This window comes from Taudactylus pleione, unplaced genomic scaffold (genome assembly GCF_031769625.1).
Source record: "Taudactylus pleione unplaced genomic scaffold, aTauple2 ptg000156l, whole genome shotgun sequence".
Lineage (NCBI taxonomy): Eukaryota > Metazoa > Chordata > Amphibia > Anura > Myobatrachidae > Taudactylus > Taudactylus pleione.
Window position 1 is genome coordinate 14,124,162 of NW_028284558.1, and position 18,944 is coordinate 14,143,105.

Genomic DNA, 18,944 nt, shown 5'->3' on the forward strand with positions numbered 1-18,944 from the left:
AACTCCAGCAGCACAACGTCTGCAGGAAAATAGCACAGGAGCCACAGAGCGCTCAGTCTCCTCATCAGACATGATACCGTAAATCACAAGAAATAGGTATCACCAGAGGAATTACGGTTTTAACACCCGCGCACTCACCAGTATGCGACACAACAGCCCAGATATGGTAGTGTGTAGCACACAACAGTATGTGACTGACCCCACAAATACGTGTTTTATATAAGTGAGGGTCTCAGAAAAACGTCCTTCCCCCACACACCTGCCGGGTCGTAGGAGAAGGAAAGGGATAGTTATAAGCTGACAGCAAGGAGAATAAGTCACAGACAGGCAGCACTAGCAATAGTCACATACAATGCAGAAAAGTTAGTACTCACTGCACCTTCCGCTACAATCAACCGCCCAGATTCAGTGTCTGGGAGGGCTATAGCGCTGTGTACACTGTCCTTTAGCAGGGGAGAGGTACACAGGGGGACCGGTCCACTTGATACCGCCTGGGAGTCTGCGATGTGCCAGTAAAGATGGCCGCCGGAGACCTCAGAGGAGGAGTGGCCGAGAGATAAGAGCAGCTCAGCGACGCCAGACTCCTAGTTGAAAGGCGCGCTGAGCTGAGGGGAGGAGCCGCTAGACAGGGAAGGCTGCCTCCCCTGGCTAGCAATTAACCCCCGGGTTGCCGGTCCCGTTACCAGCCTGATACCCTGGTGGTCTAGCGGACACGCGGGGTTTTCCTCAATTGAGGGGGAGCCCGCCGCCGCCGCTAGCGCCTCCGGTCTGTCCCCAGAGACCGGAGGCTTCTGACTGCATAGAAAGTATCCGCGGGCCGCCGCACGTGGCGACCCGCAGCTTACCTGATCCCCGTCGCGTCCGGCAGCAGTCAAGGGAGTCCCCAGAGCCCGGCTAGTACAGGCTCTGGGGTCCCGCCGCGATCCCCGAAGCTGTACTGGCGTCGCGGCGCCAGCGGGGAGAAGGAGCGGCAGCGTGGCCGTCCTAAAGGACAGTCTGATGCTGCCGCTCTAACAGTGTAAAAAAAGTAGAAAAAAATAAAAAATGTCTCTTTTAAAATAAAGCTTAGGGGCTGCTCCTGCAGCCCCACTGCGACAGGGTGACCCGACTCCGGCCGGGCACCAACTAAAACTGAGGTGCCTGTGGCCGGGGCGGGGTATAGAGGAGGACGGACCCAAGTGCATCCTGGGAGCAGCAAAGCTTTAACTGCGTGGTGCCCGTGGATCCAGATCCAGCTATACCCCAAGGTCAACCCTGTGGACCCCCTATGGACCCTGAAGTAGAAATTAAAGTTATTGGAGATTAAAAAAACCTAAAAAGTAGCAAGCCAGATCCCTGTCTCCTACACAAAGTCACACAGCCATGAGCCGTAGATTAGCTCTAATTTATTGAAGGACAGAAATGATCAAAATGCAATTAAAAAACATATTTCACTGTCATTTTACAATACATTAACCTATTAGAGACTGCAGGTGCAACATAGTCATCTTTATGACCACTTCCATGCATGTCACCCACATCTTGCTGGGCTTCCCATGACTGACCATTATAAACAGTCCTTCAGAATCAGGATTTTGAAGATCTCTAAATAGTTATAATGAAGCAACATCCAGCTCAGATATGAGACCACTGGCTGATTGCTGGTAACTACAAACATTATCTCCTTCCATCTCAATGTGTAGCATTAACTTGCATCGTAGAGTTTGCTCACTAGAGGGTGATGTTGTAATGTTAAATGAATGTTATGTGATAGAATGGAGGCTAAAACACTTGTAGACTTCAAACTTTGTATTATCATCCAGTATTCTGATAACTGTTACACTTAAAATTTAACAAACTAGAGCAGTGGGAGTTCCAGGCCGGCGAAGATAATGGTAATTGATAAACAGTCCTATCTCCAGGGCTCAACATCCTGGACAAGTCTAAATTAATACAATGCTACCTTGACTTTAGTCTGTAGAAGGGACTGTTGTCAGGGAATGTTAGCGTGCTGGTGTGAATGAGTACCTCAGGATCTGCATGGGTCCTGGAAATAGGACTTAAAAACCTCAATAGTTAGATATAATGGTGGCAAAACTAAGACCTAAGCCATAAAGTTAGTTTAAAAACCTTCCAAAAATGTAGAGTTGAGGGAGAAGGGCTAGGGGGTATATTTACTAAAGTGTGGGTTTTAGAAGTGGAAATGTTGCCCATAGCAACCAATCAGATTCTAGCTATTATATTCTAGAACAGGGGTGGGCAATAATTGGCCCTCCAGCTGTTTTTGAACTACAAATCCCAACATGCATTGCAAAATTTTCAGCATGGCCAAATAGCAAAACTGTGGCAGGGCATGCTGGGATGTGTAGTTTTACAACATCTGGGGGGGACGCTCATTGCCCACCCCTATTCTAGACGGTACTAGATAAATGATTAGTAGAATATGATTGATTGTAATGGGCAACATCTCCATTTCTAAAAACCCGCACTTTAGTAAATATACCCCTAGGACCGCTAAGTACTTCAATTATACTCAATGTAATTTGCCGAGTTTAAGAGTTGAATATATCTATTTTGAATATCTGTGTTCTTAGTGGTTAGAGAGGGATCCTGTCTAAAGATCTACAGTAAAAAGGTAGACAATGTCTAGATAGACAACAGATGTTAGACAGTCAATAGGTTGACAGGGGCAAAAGGTCAACATGTAAGGTGGTCAACATGATCAAAAGGTCGACATGAAAAAGGTAGACGCAACAATGGTCAACACATGTTTTTTGGGGTTTTTTTTAGGGTTAGGCACTTACCAGGGGGTTGAGCACTTACCCCAACAGTTGGGGTTAGGCACCAGGAGGGAGGGTTAGGCACTTACCCCGGTGGTTAGGGTTAGGCGCCAGGAGGGAGGGTTAGGGTTAGGCACCAACGGGAGGGTTAAGGTGAAGATTAGGGTTAGAAAAAAATAAACATGTCGACCATTTTTTGTCTACCTTTTTCATGTCAACCTTTTGAACCTGTCGACCATTTGTACCAGTCAACCTTCTTGAATGTCGACCTCTAGCATGTCGACCTCTTGTCCCTGTCGACCTTTTGTATCTGTCGACGTATTGACTGTCTAACATTTGGTGTCTATCTAGACATTGTCTACCTTTTTACTGTAGACCTTTCAATCCACACCCGGCTAGAGAGTACATCAGCAGCTTTTTTCCTGGATGGCACTACAAGTCTCAGCATGGTAAAAACTCATATGGGTGTGCAGTCATAGCCCATCCCCCTTTCCTCTGTATTTGTACACTTGAAGGTAGAGACTTCCTTTTGCTTGGTAGCAGCACCCCTTCTATCTGCCCTTAGGTGTATGTAATCAGCACAGGTCCTGCATCCAGAAAAGAGCAAGTAACTTTGCTCCATGTTTAAACAGTGTTTTGTACACTGCAGGTGGGGCAGATATAAAATGTGCGGGGATTTAAATTTGAGAGGAGGGTGTCCAGTGTAAAATGTATAAAGCTGTCCAGTATTTGTGTTCTACATGCAACAGCAGCCGGAATATTCCCTGCATGCAAAAAAGTATATATTTGCACCCCTTGCATTGCCACATGGTTTGTTTCTAATGCGAAGTTACTTGCATTTTTGCTTTGTTCCCAACTCAGAATCAGGCCCAATGTGTTAATATTAGTAATGTTAGGGACCCATCTGATGGGGTTCACATTGATGTACTGTATGGGCTCGCTTGTTTGGCCAAATATGTGCCAAGAACCTGAGAACATCAGTGTTCTTAGTGCTAGGAGTGTGCACATGTATCTTATTTTTCCAACAATTTATAGTTTCAGGTCAAAGAACTTGGGTGACAAGAACTTAAAGGGAAAAAACCCCATAAAATCTGTTATCTGTATTTTTAGATTGTGTGCTGGACGGGAAGTGAGGAAATGCTGCCTGCCTGTTATTTCGTATCAGCTTTGGATAAAGACATCTCTCTGGTAGCCATGGGTGATCCTCTGAGGTTCCTTGCCTCCTCATGTCCTGTCCTTACCATACAGCTACACTATAAAAGTATGTCTAAGTAAAGCATGTCTCTATCTGCAGTAGGATTCTTTACAGTAATATAATAATTCAATATAAGTCAGGTGCATTACAACACATTAAGCCTCAGATGCACTAACACACTGGACAGAACTGGCTGTTAATGTCACTGCTCTATCTCCTTAATTATGTCCTATATATCCAGGATCATGACTGTGGATCAAGTTAGGACTTCTATTACCTTTCCTGTAATCCCTTAAACATCTGAACCAGGGTGTCTGCGATCACATCCACAACCTCGTGATAGTGATAGTTAAATGCCATCTCAATATCCAGACCGACAAACTCAGTCAGGTGCCGATGGGTGTTGGAATCTTCTGCACGGAACACTGTAAACCAGACAGACATGTGGTCAGTCACCTGGAATCCATAGAGCATAAAAGGAGCAGACATTCATGCAGGAACAACTGGTAAGCAGAGACAACAATGACATTTAATGATGTAGTTTGATGGAAAAAGCCAATTTAAAAAAGTATATAAAATGACCTATTAAATGTTATAAAGGTGCACCCTTACTAATAACAAATCATCCTTTACTCTTCTGTATAATGGCATTAAATATTCCTATTGAGGTGGTTATAAATAGGACTGCACACACTCAAACTATGATTTTAAATCCATTAGCTTGTGAGTGAGATAAAAGCTGCACACATATAGTCCACATGAGACAAAATCCCCACAGTCAAATTCCCACTAATGAGCATTAGGTACAAAGATAATTTGGAAGCTGTTAGCGAGGAAAAGTCGTAAATGGAAGTAACATTATTATAAAATATTCAAACGGTATAACCACATATCAAATAAATGGGCCTTTGCAGTAATATGGGTAGTCCATGTGAGGGCGCCACTAGTATGTTTGACACAAGAACTGTTAAAACAATTCCAAATGACATCTGTAGGCTATATGTTCCAGAATCTAAAATATACAGTATCCGTATAACAAGTTTTGCTGAATGTATTTTACTCCAGTGACAATCTATTTATACCTTGACTGACGATCCCCACAGGGTAATCATCCTGATGTAACTCTGACAGGTGGCATATGACATATAGAATGGACATGATGTATGATACAGGTCAACTGTATTTATATTTTAGCCATTCTACACACTAGTATTTATTTCATTGGCAGTGCTATGCAAGCTTATCGGTTTTGTCCTAGTGCTATATACAATGCTCAACGGATAAGTTAAGCATTTAGTTCCACCATGAGCTGTGCAATAGCATCAGGCTATAGAAAGAACTGTCATTGTGTTAGGGCAGCCCATGCACACTTCATCTGTCCTCCTTTGGACTGCTTGTGTCTTATCGGCTGTAAACAAACGTAAGAGACACAAACTACTAGTTTAACACGGATGAAAACTCTGGTTGTATACATGCACACGCTAATGGCCAAAAGTTTCAGAACACCCATTTTTGCAGTTGCTACTGATATTTATGGAGTTTAATGTCTCAATTTACTCTGAAATGAGAGTCGAACAAAAACAATTGAAGATAAAAAAAAGACATCAAAGAAACATTTTGTTCAACACAATTGAATCTACATTTTTGACCCCTCAAAGTAGCCACCTTTTACAGATACAAACGCCGAACACACTCGCTGCATTCTTCGTACAACGGAAATCAAATATTGTTCAGGAAGATCTTCCCACAAATGTGTTGCACTTGTAGGTTGCATTGCTCTCACCCTTCTGTCCAGTTCATCCCAATCCAGCTTGATGGGTTACAAGTCTGGAGACTGTGCTGACCATTCCATGATTTGAAGCCCAATATCTTGTTTTTTCCCCCAAATGGTAGTTCTGGCATAGCCTGGAGACATGTTTTAGGTTATTATATTGCTGTAGGATGTACCCTTGACCAACTAGGTGTGGACCAGAGGGGACTGAACGGCGCTGTAAAATGCTTTGGCAGCCCTTTTGGTTCAGGGTGCCACTGTGTAAGTCACACACCCAAAATCCAGACCCCAAGACCACCAAACCTGACAGTTGGCGTTACAGGGGTATTTTCACTAGGTAGCGACTTGCAAAAGCAGGAGCTTCCCAATGTGTTTAAACCTGAAATGTAAAAGGGCAATGTTTGTAATAGCAAAATATTAAAAAGCATTGCCCTTTTAAATTTTGGGGTTAAACACACAGGTAAGCAGCAGCTTGTAAATATATCCCACACACTGAGTAACCATCCTTTCACCTATTCAACGCTATACCACAACTATGCATGATGAACCAAAGAGTTCACATTTTTAACCATAGGTCAATAAGACCATCACCCATTCCAAGTTGTCCACTGGCGGTGCTTCATGGCCCAAGCAATCCTCTATTTCATTTCTACAAAACAGCTGTAAGATCTTAACCCATTATTTGTTCCCTAAAAATGGTCTTTTTTCAGAACTCTGCAAGTTACATATTTGTTTTTGCTAACCTAAACTTATGTTGTTAACCTCCAGCAGTTTACCGCTTATATACACCCCCATGTTTGTTTATTTTAGATATTTAAAGAGATGAACTTATTGCACCTTTCCAATGTGCTAATATTACTAATGCCAATACTTTTACTTCAGGCACAACAGACTCATTCAGAGATAATTATGGAACCATTAGATTTGCAAAGATCTGACAATTATGCAGACACGCGCTGTGGTTTCTCACTTGTTTTAGCCTGGAGAAATATCAGATCTTAGGATTACACACAATAAGAAGGTTCTGCATATTGTCATTTAACCCATAAATCACCATATGATGCTGTCTGACAGCGCTGTAATCACGTTCCGCATATGAATTTCAATGGGATTTGAAACATTTCAAAGTAATTAGACGGACAGTCGTATTTAACCCTTACCTGGCCCAATGCAAAACACCTTCTCAAAATCGGCACAGATACACATTTGCTTGTAGAGTTGTGGGGATTGGGCTAGGTAGGCGCTGGTTTTAAAGTAGGACACAGTAAATACATTGGCTCCTCCTTCACTGGCCGCTGGAAGAGTAAATTAAACCGCACAATTAGAGGCTTATGTTATAGACAAACTGCAAAAGCAAAATGTACAACTTTTCCTGAATCATTCTAGCACCATTTGTTAGGAACTTTTTAATACATTTGTCAAAAGGGCCGTTAAATTTATGTCATGGAAAGTATGAGCTTATGGTATCTTGTTGGTCTAGTAATTTTATAGAGCTGTAGAATAAAAATGAAAGCTAATAAAGACACCTTAGGGCATGAGAGGATGAGTTATGGAGACAGTGAACTTTTCATACAACAGGAGATGGCATGTACACTGAATAATGGGTCTATTCCCTCAGCAATGGCTATATGTTAGACACCCAGCCTGTTATGTCATGTCAGTGGGACGTCTCTTTTGGGAAATTCCCTCATTCCTACAGTAACACTGTAATTAAAGCGCTGCAAGCATTTGGAAAAGCCAAACGTTGGTAAAACACTATTCACTTGTTATACATTTTTCTAACCCTAGACATCACCCTCACCTTCCCTCCTGGTGCCTAACTCTAACCGTCCATCCTAGTGCCTAACTGTCAGGGTAAGTGGCTAACACTAACTTCTAGAGTCTAACCTTAACCCTCCAGTAAGTGCCTAACCATAAAAAAAAAAAAAGTGTCGACCTATTGCCCATCTACTGGTTGGTGTCTACCTAGACACTGTTGACCTTTTCATTGACTATCTATTGGCTGCCATCCGTTCCTAAGGCACCATGTTGTGGATAAATTGTGATTTTTCTCATAGGATCTAAAGAACGTAGATAAAAACATGGCAATACAATCTCTGGATTGATATGAAAAGATAGTACCACCTTTGGCAAGAAAGCTGGATTGGCTCTCATGACTAATTTATCCTTACATATATTCAAGAAAGGCTCCTTGCTCCATAGTGCTCTCAACTCCCCAAATTGTCTTGCAGAGGAAATTGCCACCAACAACCTTACTTTCAGTGTTATCCACTTCACAAAAACGTCAGATAGTGGTTCACATTTAGAATCCATAAAGCTTTTTAGCACCAATTTGAGATTCCAATGAGCCACAAATGATCTTCCATAAAGCTTTTTAGCACCAATTTGAGATTCCAATGAGCCGCAAATGATCTAATTGAGGGATGAATGATTTTTACTGCTTTGAAAAACCAAAATATATTATACTGTATAATGAAGTTCTTCTTACTTGTTAGCATAAGAGACCAGATTACAGACTCCAATACTTCCTTGTTTCAAAGCGATTTCTTCCCAATCTGTATATCAGTAAAACGTGTTTTATATATTGGTGGGAGGTTGGAACCTTATGTTAATGGTTTAGATGATGAGGTAGAAACACTGATTTTCCGTGAAACCATTCCTGGGCTATTAGAAGGACTTTTACGTCTGTTGGCCCTGTTTTCTCTTTCTCTGTTGTCTCTTTGACGGACTGAATGGGTACAGAAGACTGGCCTAAAGGAAACCGGTGACCAAGATAAGAAACCCATAGAAGCCAGGAGCGTCAGGGCGGTTGCCCTGTGGACCCTATGGACTTTGAAGAAAGAGAGTTAACAAGGGTGAGATTTACCATAACTCTCCTTTTCTTCTTCAGGGTCCATAGGGCTCCACAGGGAGACAATAGGGATGTCCCAAAGCAGTTGCTCAAGGACGGGGACGCTCCTGAGCCGAGAGGAGAACCCGGGAAAGAAGCAACCTGAGAGGCAAATGTATTAAAAGGCATAGAGCCTAAGAAAGTTGTGGACAGATGACCACGTGGCCGCCTTGCATAGTTGTTTGGCAGACGCGCCACGGCTGGCTGTCCACGAGGGACCCATAGAGCGAGTAGAATGAGCAGAAACTGTAGTCGGCACAGGAAGGCCAGTCTGCGTGTAAGCCTGTGAGATATTCATGCAAAGCCATCTGGCCAGAGTGTTTGTTAGCTTGCCATCCCTTCTTGTTGAATCCATATAGGACAAAGATTTCCTGATGAACTAGTACGGTAAACTTAGATCTTCAGAGCACAGACCACATCCAAAGAGGCCTCACCTGCCGAAAGGTCTGGTGATTGAAAGGCCGAAACCACAATTTCCTCATTAAGGTGGAAACGAGAGACCACCCTGGGAAGGAAGCCAGGGCGCGTTTGATGAACAGCCTTGCCCGGATGAAAGATTAGAAATGGAGAGCAACAGCAAAGCACCCCTAAATCCGATACTCTACGGGCAGATGCTATAGCCATAAGAAAGAGTCTTCGCAGTGAGCCATTTGACATCTACTGAATTCAGGAGTTCGAATGGAGGTTTCTGAAGTGCGTGGAGATCCACTGACAAATCCTACAGAGCCACAGGAAGGACAAAGGGAGGTTGCAGTGTTCTCCCCAGGCTGTTTTCTGCGGGCGTATTGCCCGGCAGAAACAGCCTACCGCCCGGCACTTCGCCCCGCCTCAATGCACCGCATTCCCGGTCCCCTCAATGTGCCCTTGTTTCCACGGACACGGATGCAACGCCGAGCTGCGCCGACGTCACATTCTTCACATTGGAGGCTCCATGTCCCCCGGCAATAAGGACATGTTAGTGAAGGTTCCAGGTGACTGGATGCGGCGCATCGGGGCAGGGGGAGGTGCCGGGCAGGGGGCACGGTACAGGGGCAGGTGCCGGGCAGGGGACACGGCATTGGGTCAGGGGAGAGTACCGAGCAGGGGATGTGGCATTGGAGGGAGGGGGGGGGGTAGTTGTCCATCACCGTGCAGGGGCGGTGTCAGGCTGGAGGGCAAAGATCCCTCCTCCTGTATAAAAGTTCAGGCGGGAACAGTCACCTGAACTGATTAAAGAGAGCCTGCAAGTGGGGCCAGTATCTGTAGAGCTGTATAAAAAATATATTCTGTGTAGCCTGCAAGTAAGGACAATATCTGGGCCTCTAAGAAGAAGAGAATGAATATATAAATTGTTATTTCAAGTTTAAATCAATATAAGGTCATGATTTAAAACTATTTATTATTGCGAAGGCCGCCACCCGGCTACTTCTTGATGCCACTAGGTTGGAAAAAAATTCTGGGGAGAACACTGAGGTTGTATACGTAGAACACCTTGCAGGAAGGTGTGAACATCTGGCAGAGGAGCAATTCTGCATGGGAACCACATGGGCAGAGCAGAGACGTGCACTTTCATAGAGGCTAGGCGGAATCAGAGATCCAATCCAGCTTGAAGAAAGGCAAGGATTCTAGAAACCCTAAAAACCTGAGGGTCATAGTTTCTAGTAGCACACCACCCGATGATAAATCCTGGCAGAGGCCGGTTTATGCGCTCGGAGATGGTCTGGACCACAGAGCTAGAAAACCCTTTAGACCTTAGGAGAGATGTCTCAAAAGCCAAGCCGTTAAAGACAGACAGACGGGCCAGGTCTGGATGTAGACAGGGACCCTGAGACAACAGATCAGGTTGTAGAGGAAGTTGGAGAGGAACGTCTATGGAGAGACTTTGAAGATCGGAGTACCACTGGCGTCTGGGCCAAGCTGGAGCTACCAACAGGACCTTTGCCCCCCTCTTGCTTGAACTTTCGAAGAACCTGAGGCAGTAGGGAGACTGGAGGACAGAGGTACGCCAAATGGAAGGTCCACCTCACAGAGGGATCACTGTACCGGGCCCCAAGATTTCTGTTGCCTGCCCTGCCTGGGATAGAAAAAAAAGCTTTGCTGTTGGTGCCCGGTCCCTCCAAGTACCACCTACACCCCATTGTCTCCATGTGGAGCCCTATGGACCCTGAAGAAGAAATACATCTATCAGTGTGTACCCAGCTTAAAGCAGACGTTGTGCACAGGCACAGAGGATATACTCATGAATGTGGGAGATAGGTAGTCAGCCTGTCCTCCCGTTCCAGCGGCATAACGTGTTCGGCCCTGGGTACAATAGAGAAAGATAAGCCCCTGCATCAATAGTGTAAACCAAAAATCACTACTTGCCTGCAATAACTATACATAGGAAAAAACACTGGGGGAGAGTAGGATCTCTCATTCATACAGTCAGAAGAAGTGTTGAAAGCTAACTGACTTTAACTTAACCCATTGTAAAGGCCTCCGTTGCTTAACCCACTATAAAGGCTTTCATAGATACTGAAGAAGCAACGCAACATAAATTTTAGAGTATATAAAGGCAATTGGCAGCTCTCAAGCTGAGAAGGCCTAAAGAACCTAGAACGCTCTGCCAATCTCGGTTTGGGACGTTGAGGCTTACACATTCGGTTAGCATTGTTACTTACCAGATATAATTTTGGGAGTCTGTATTTCCACAAATCCTTTTCTGCTCAGAGTCTCGCGGAACAGCTGACATACACCAGACTGCAGGGTGAACACAGCATGACTTGTGGATGTCTGTAAAATAAATAGAAGCAGTGAGTGGACATATTTACACAGCAAGCAGCTCTGTCTCACTCATGTGGCCACTCTAATGTACAGATCATTCCTTTATTATACAACACTGATATTATGGACTTCCCTTCAACTCTAAGAAGCATGGTGACTCTACAGTGCCGAGTCCATGAGTTCTATTCTGACCATTCTATGGCGTTTGCATGGTTTCCTCCAAATACTATCTGTAAGGAGGTTGTATGTTCACCTCCTGCTGCTATCTGTATGGATTTTGTATGTTCTCCTTTGGGTACAATCTCTGCAGAATTTGTATTCTATCGCCCAGGTTCTATCGGTGTTGAGTTGGTATGTTCTCTTTTGGATGCAATCTGTGTGGAGTTTATAAGTTCCCCACCGAATATGATTAGTGTGGACTTTGTATATTGTTCTCCAGGCATCTATATGGAGTTTGTATGTTCTCCTACAGGTGCTCTGTGTGTGGAGTTTGTATGTTATCCTGAGAATGCTGTAGTTTGTATGTTCACCTCTGAATGCTATCTTATGCTATATAATTTTGCGTGTTTTCAGCTCTGTGCCATCTGTGTGGAGTTTATATGCTCTCTTATGGGTGCTACATGTGTTGGGTTTGTATGTTACCTGTGTTGGGTATGTATGTTCTCCTTTGGGTGTTATCTGTAGGAAGCTTGTATGGGTGCTATTTGTGCAGAGTTTATATGTTCAAGTCCAGGTGCTATCTGTGTGGAGTTTGTATGTTATTCTCAAGGTGCTATTTGCGTGTTTTTTTTAGAGGTGTTATCTCTACAAAGTTTATATCTTCTCTTTTGTGTGCTACCAATGTTAGATTTGTATGTTCTGATCGGGTGCGATCTATATGGAGTCTGTATGTTCTCCTTTGGGAGCTATCTGTGTGGAATTTTTGTGGAGCTTATATGTTCTGCAGTGGGTGCTATCTTTGTGTGGAGTTTAGTTTTTTTGTGGTTCTCTGGTTTCCTGGATGTAAAATCGGCAAATACTTAATCCCAACTTTCAGTTGCCTGACTGTTTAAAAAAAACTTGAGAAACCAGTGGCTAACATGCTGTATACCATAATATAGGTGAGCCAGTTACTGTATTTTGGATAGTTTTTATATCCCAGACTACAATGGTTTACATACATTCCTTAACTTGTCCCAGTCTTCCCTCCATATTGCTATCCCGCTACTAGGATTCCTAAATGTCATGGTGTATCTGCATGTCACTGATCTTACATTTCTCCACCTTGATGGTACCAGCATGCAGCTGTTTGGGCCCTTCTTTCTAAGAATCCTGTCTTAAACCCACTCTCTGTAAGAGATCGCTGGGAGCCATCTTTGTTTACCTACAGACCGCAGTTTCCTACTGCCTTCAAGATATCCCAGTGGGCCTAAAGGTTTTAGAGTGGAGTTTAAATGTATATCAGAGGCTTTTGTAGGAATAGAAGATTGTACAGGGTAATTGGGGCACCCACCTAGATGCAGACCACACCAACCTTGAGACTTTTAAATTGCATTTCTTAGTGATGTCATTGAGATTCATAGGTAACTTGTAACACACTAAACTCTGTGCATAGTGAGGTCACTTTCACCTCATCTTATTTTGAAGATAAACAGACCATGACCACAAGATTGCTCATAAAATTCACATGTCAACAGATAGTCACGCAGAACACACCAAAACTTTTTTCACTTCTTTTCATACACGTCAGAAAGTTATATACTTCCCTATTTTATAATTGAGGTTAACATCAGTTGTATATTTACCACACACAAGTCGTCCTTTACCTCAGTAACACGGATGACGTAATCTCCTGATTTAAGATCAGAAGAGACTGTTCAAAAACAAGGAGTCAACAACTGTATAGGCAAGAGGAACAAGAACAGTGTCTGAAACCAATTAGATCCGTGGCTTGATCAGCAAGCTGGGACTTGTAGTTCCATATGTCACCCAGAGCTGCTCTAGAAAAATCAGTAATTTATTTCAAAATAAAAATGACCCAAGTATAAGTGTATGGAAAAATATTTGGGATTAGAAAATGAAGCAAACAAAGCATTGCTCTTGCCAGTTTATCTCTTTACAAAAACATTTTTACAAGATGACCAGATTACCTTTTTCATAAACATTTAAGGACCCCATCAGTGAGCTCCATTATTGGAACATCAGTTGTAGTTTATTTGGTAAAAATGATTGTAATTAGGGCAGATAAGAGATGAGACGACTCCTGCCTTTAAAAATAATTTGCTAGCATACTGTGTTGTCGTGGGAATGAAAAGGGAACAGTCTATGGCTAAAATGCATACACAAATGAAATTCCACGGGGTCACTTAAATCTTTCCATGTAGTGTATTTTCAGTAGTCCTCAGCAATACAGTACATGGAAAGTTTTAAGTTCTAACATATGGAGGGAAGACTGGGATAAGTTAAGGAATGTATGTAAAACCATTGTAGTCTGGGATATAAAAACTATCCAAAATACAGTAACTGGCTCACCTATATTATGGTATACAGCATGTTAGTCACTAGTTTCTCAAGTTTTGTTTAAACGGTCAGGCAACTGAAAGTCGGGATTAAGTATTTGCCGATTTTACATCCAGGAAACCAGAGAACCACAAAAAAACTAAACTCCACACAAAGATAGCACCCACTGCAGAACAAATAAGCTCCACAAAAATTCCACACAGATAGCTCCCAAAGGAGAACATACAGACTCCATATAGATCGCACCCGATCAGAACATACAAATCTGACATTGGTAGCACACAAAGGAGAAGATATAAACTTTGTAGAAAAAAAACCACTTAAAAAACGGTTGCACAAAAATAGAAGCGTTGCAATGATTGGGCAAAATACACCAACTTTACACAGACTGTACAGATGTTATTCTTTATTGTGCTTGTTCTACAATCCTGACAATAAGCTCCTCTAATGTATATTTTCTGTGCACCCTCATTTAGATGTATGGTACTCAATAGTAATTTTATTTGCAATGAAATGCTCCTCTCCATCTATGGAAAAGCTGTTAAGCAATTCGATAGACACCAAAAAATAATACTCTGCTAAATAATACGTAGCTGTGCATGCATACTTGTGCACTCTTAGGAGTATATTTACTAAAGTATGGATTTTTAGAAGTGGAGATGTTCCCCATAGCAACCAATCAGATTCTAGCTGTGATCTTCTAGAAGGCGCTAGATAAAATTGGGGTAGAATATGATTGGTTGCTTCGGGCAGCATCTCCACTTCTAAAAACCCACACTGTAGTAAATATACCCCGTAAGAGCTGTAGGAATATGTGGGACTAGTATGAATTGGGTTTCGAGCCAAAAGCGTACAGTAATCTGTAGGTGTGAAGCACTTTACTAGTGAGACATTATAGTGAATGGGGAGCACATCAGCTGTGCATATTTTCATGTCATTTTAATTTAAATAGAGAGAATGTGACAGAAGGCAAGGATAGACAGCAGAGTATGATTCAGTAATGATTACCTGCTGGTGTAGTATCTACATATTGTCTTATTGGCAGGGTGCTTGCAGGCTTCTCAGCCAAACGGATGTCTCCAAGACAGCTACTAAACTATGCATCTGGCATAAGCAAAAGGAGTAACTGTTGCAAGTTCACCTCTAGTTAACCTGCCATGCTGAAAAATGGGAGACTATAGGAAGTTGGTTGTTGTGGTTTATCAGTCTGCAAAATGAGTCAGTTAATCGAATTTTGCCCACTGCTCAAAAACCGTAAGTGAAAGTAGTGGCGCTGCTGCTATCTGTAACTGCTGTAACAGAAAACTGCAGGTGCTTAATGTTTATCTGCTACACATAAAAACCATAACATCCTAAATCTAAACATATGCAGGTACTGTAAATATAGAAAGGATACAATTGAAAATAAACAATAGTTATTCCCATGGTGTGCACACAGACACTATAGCATTTAGTACAGGTAAAGGCTCTCTCATCCAGAAACCAGATATTCACAATTCAAAAGTAAATTATTGCTGTAACTCACAGGTAACGTCAAACACAGAGACATACACAATAAGCATGCCCGCATGCAGTCACGGTGAGGAGTGCTGATAAACAATTTAATGAGGAGGGTAATAGCAGGGACAATGTAGTATATTTTGGACATAGTGCTCCAAATTACAAAAGAAAACTCTAGCCCCAAGCACTCTGCATCTCTGCATAACAGATGCCATAATAACTGTATATGGTGGATTCATTAAAAAAATAAAATTCACAAAAAATATCCGGTTGTCCTTAAACCCAGGTGTACTCTGCTTTCAATGTTTGTGTTTTGAGTGTGCATGGCCTATTAATACATACATTTGGGCTAGCGGAAAGGTCATGGAAGGGCCTGGTTCCCCTGCACCCAAGTCATGTAGTTATCTACCAAGTTCCAAGAATTGCATGCTAAGAAATTGGGTCCGGCCTATTGCCCAGGCGGTTAAGGGGGACTCATCTGCACTTGTATAGTTGGTGATCTCGGCTTCTCCCTCTCAGTAAAGCTCCACATTGATATGACCCATCTCCAGCATGCCTGTTTCACCCTCACAGGACAACTACTAGTAGGCTTCTCATTGATTACAGCATTTGTAAAATGAGCTGGGGTGGGGATTGAGCTTGGAGATTAAGAATATCTCCACATAACGTGAACTTTATAGCTGGGTGGTCCCCCAGTTTCTGTCATTTAATAGACTGTGCTAAATGATAGCTAGAAGCTGATTGGTTGCTATGGAAAACTTCTCCATTTCCTTTCACTCAAAAGTTTGATACATTTACACCATAATATGAACTGGAGGCATTATGTGGCATATAAACTGGGGGGGGGGGCACTGTAATGTGGCACATCATCAACTGGGGGCACTGTAATGCTGCACAGTATGACCTGGGGGCACTGTAATGTTGCACAGTATGACCTGGGGGCACTGTAATGTTGCACAGTATGACCTGGGGGCACTGTAATGTTGCACAGTTTGACCTGGGGCCACTGTAATGTTGCACAGTTTGACCTGGGGCCACTGTAATGTTGCACAGTTTGACCTGGGGCCACTGTAATGTTGCACAGTATGACCTGGGGCCACTGTAATGTTGCACAGTATGACCTGGGGCCACTGTAATGTTGCACAGTATGACCTGGGGCACTGTAATGTTGCACAGTATGACCTGGGGGCACTGTAATGTTGCACAGTGTGAACTGGGGGCACTGTAATGTTGCACAGTGTGAACTGGGGGCACTGTAATGTTGCACAGTGTGAACTGGGGGCACTGTAATGTTGCACAGTGTGAACTGGGGGCACTGTAATGTTGCACCGTGTGACCTGGGGGCACTAGTGTTGCACAGTATGAACTGGGGGAACTGTAATGTTGAATAGTATGAACAGGGGACACTACAGTGTGGTATAATATTACCTAGAGGAAGCACAATGTTGCATTATATGAACTGGGGACACTACTATGGGGCATAAAATGAACAACAACTGCGGTGTCTCTGTCTCTCTAGAAGCATTGGGTGGGGGTCCCTTCCAATTGTTGTTATGGGGCCTCCCTGCATAATATTTGCACACAAATTGCTATATCATATAGGACAGTGAAACCATCCTGATAGTAAACAGAAGGGCTGCATAGTATAAAATGGATATCCTAGAGAGCAGAAGACGCAGCCACAAGTAAAAGATGGGAAACAGCAAATCTATATAGTATGCAACTTATATTAAGCAGGCTGTCCCAGCTAATAGTGCTGATATACCTGAACTGTATTGCTCTCGCTGCCCCAAAGATGAACCCTCTGTCAAGTTTTACCACTTGTACAGGACTTCATATTGCTTTACAACTATGTCCGGTGAACCTCTTCACATATTCTCACATATATTTTTATGTCCCTTCTGCACAAAGAGAGTAAAAAGCTCTTTAAAAGAGGAGCACACAGTTATGTAGGATAATGGATCAGAGAGGAGGCACTTTCTATGCATTCCAGAAACGTCTACAAGATGTAATAATTTATTTTTAACTCATTCAAAAAATAAAATCTAAAATGTTAATGTGAGATTTAGTTTAATCAAAGCATTGTAACAAATACATGAAAGTGCTGCATCTTTGAGACAATGGAGGTTACATTAACTGGGCCTATGGATGTGTGTAAGAAAGCTGCTGTACGCAGGGAAATGACTGACCACAAGCCATACCCATACTCAATGACTCCTGATAGAAAGTGTTCACGCACTGGGCGGTATAGCACGCCTGATCTCCCATCTAAAGTGACAGGAGATCGCAGGACACTATTCAATAATTGTTTTTCGCGCTGCGCCCAAAGTGGTTGGGTTTAGCCACTTAAAATGGCTACCCTCGATCAAAGTGCTGGGCGTGATCACGAAAAGTGCTGTTTGGGAGCGCCCAAACAGGTCACTTTTCACCAATTTCAGCTCGCACCCCCTGGGGCTGTGAGCTGAAATGGTGTGCTGGCAGCTGATCGCGCCCGACAGGAGCAACAATTGAATAGCTCCTGTCGGGTGCGTAAAGGGGCGAAAACAATTGAAAACCGCCCATTGTGCGTTATCAGTGTATAGAGGAAAGTGAGACCTGAAGGTGGGGTAAGATACAGACCACTGAATAAGGTTCTTGCCCCCAAAAGAACTGCTGGTAATCTGCTAGGGAGCAGCTCCTGGTCATTGTACCAGCTCTAGAACTGAACACAGGTAGGTGGCTGTGCATCAATAAACCCAGAAAACCCCTATAAGTCTGCCCAGAGAGACACTGTATGGGCGGGGTACAATATGGAGTGTATTTGATTTTTTTATTGTAGATCCTGATGCTTTTAGCAAAAGTTTCCATTGCAGTTTATAGACATTATACAAGACATTGTTTTATTATTTTTGTAATCCGCATGTACATTTGGGAGGGGCTTGTTATTTTATTTATTTTTTATTTCAACATTTTCATTTACTGTTACTGCTGCCAAAGTGCACTATACAGTGGAAGCTCTCTCTCTCATTTCTGTAGCGTGAACCTATATTTGTGAGACTGCAGAATAGCAATTCACTAGTAACTTGTGACATCACTGAGGCATTGAACCAATCAATACTCATCAAAATGCATTCTACTGCTTCACAGGGGACTACTGACCTCTCTGAGCATGAGGAACTGACCTAATTGCTATTCATCAGAATTCATCACTTGTCACTAGTAGCATCAGTAAGCTTATGAGACGCTGAACCAATAAATATTGATGAGTGTACAGCTTGATTCATTGGAGTGATATCCCTACTGAGGTATGAGGCGCTGAACCGAACGCTTTTTATAAAATGCAGCCTATCGGTTCACTAGACACTAGTGTCATCACAGACCTCTAGGCACAATTTTGCAAACCTGGTCGCCATGATATCAATAGTTCTTAGTGAATTAATGACTCCAATTTCATGAACATTGGTTCAGCTCACAAAATGGTTGCCTCTGCTGTGTATAGGTAACTTTAAGGAATTGCTGAAAGTGTAAAATTAAGGACCCATTGGTCTGTTTGCAGCCTCTTTTATACCAAATTTTGAAGTTTCAAAAGTGAACGTTGAGGTCATTTTT

At 42.8% G+C, this 18,944-nt stretch overlaps 1 protein-coding gene across 1 annotated transcript in view; it reads right to left on the bottom strand.

The window, feature by feature from the left end:
* Positions 1-18,944, bottom strand: part of DARS1 (aspartyl-tRNA synthetase 1) — a 128,357-nt gene that overhangs the window by 13,267 nt on the left and 96,146 nt on the right. The window contains exons 10-12 of the mRNA XM_088474862.1: positions 11,255-11,366; positions 6,886-7,020; positions 4,232-4,379 (exon numbers count right to left, since the gene is read on the bottom strand). Of these exons, the coding sequence (XP_088330988.1) occupies positions 4,232-4,379; positions 6,886-7,020; positions 11,255-11,366 (395 nt within the window). The remainder of the gene's footprint in view (positions 1-4,231; positions 4,380-6,885; positions 7,021-11,254; positions 11,367-18,944) is intronic.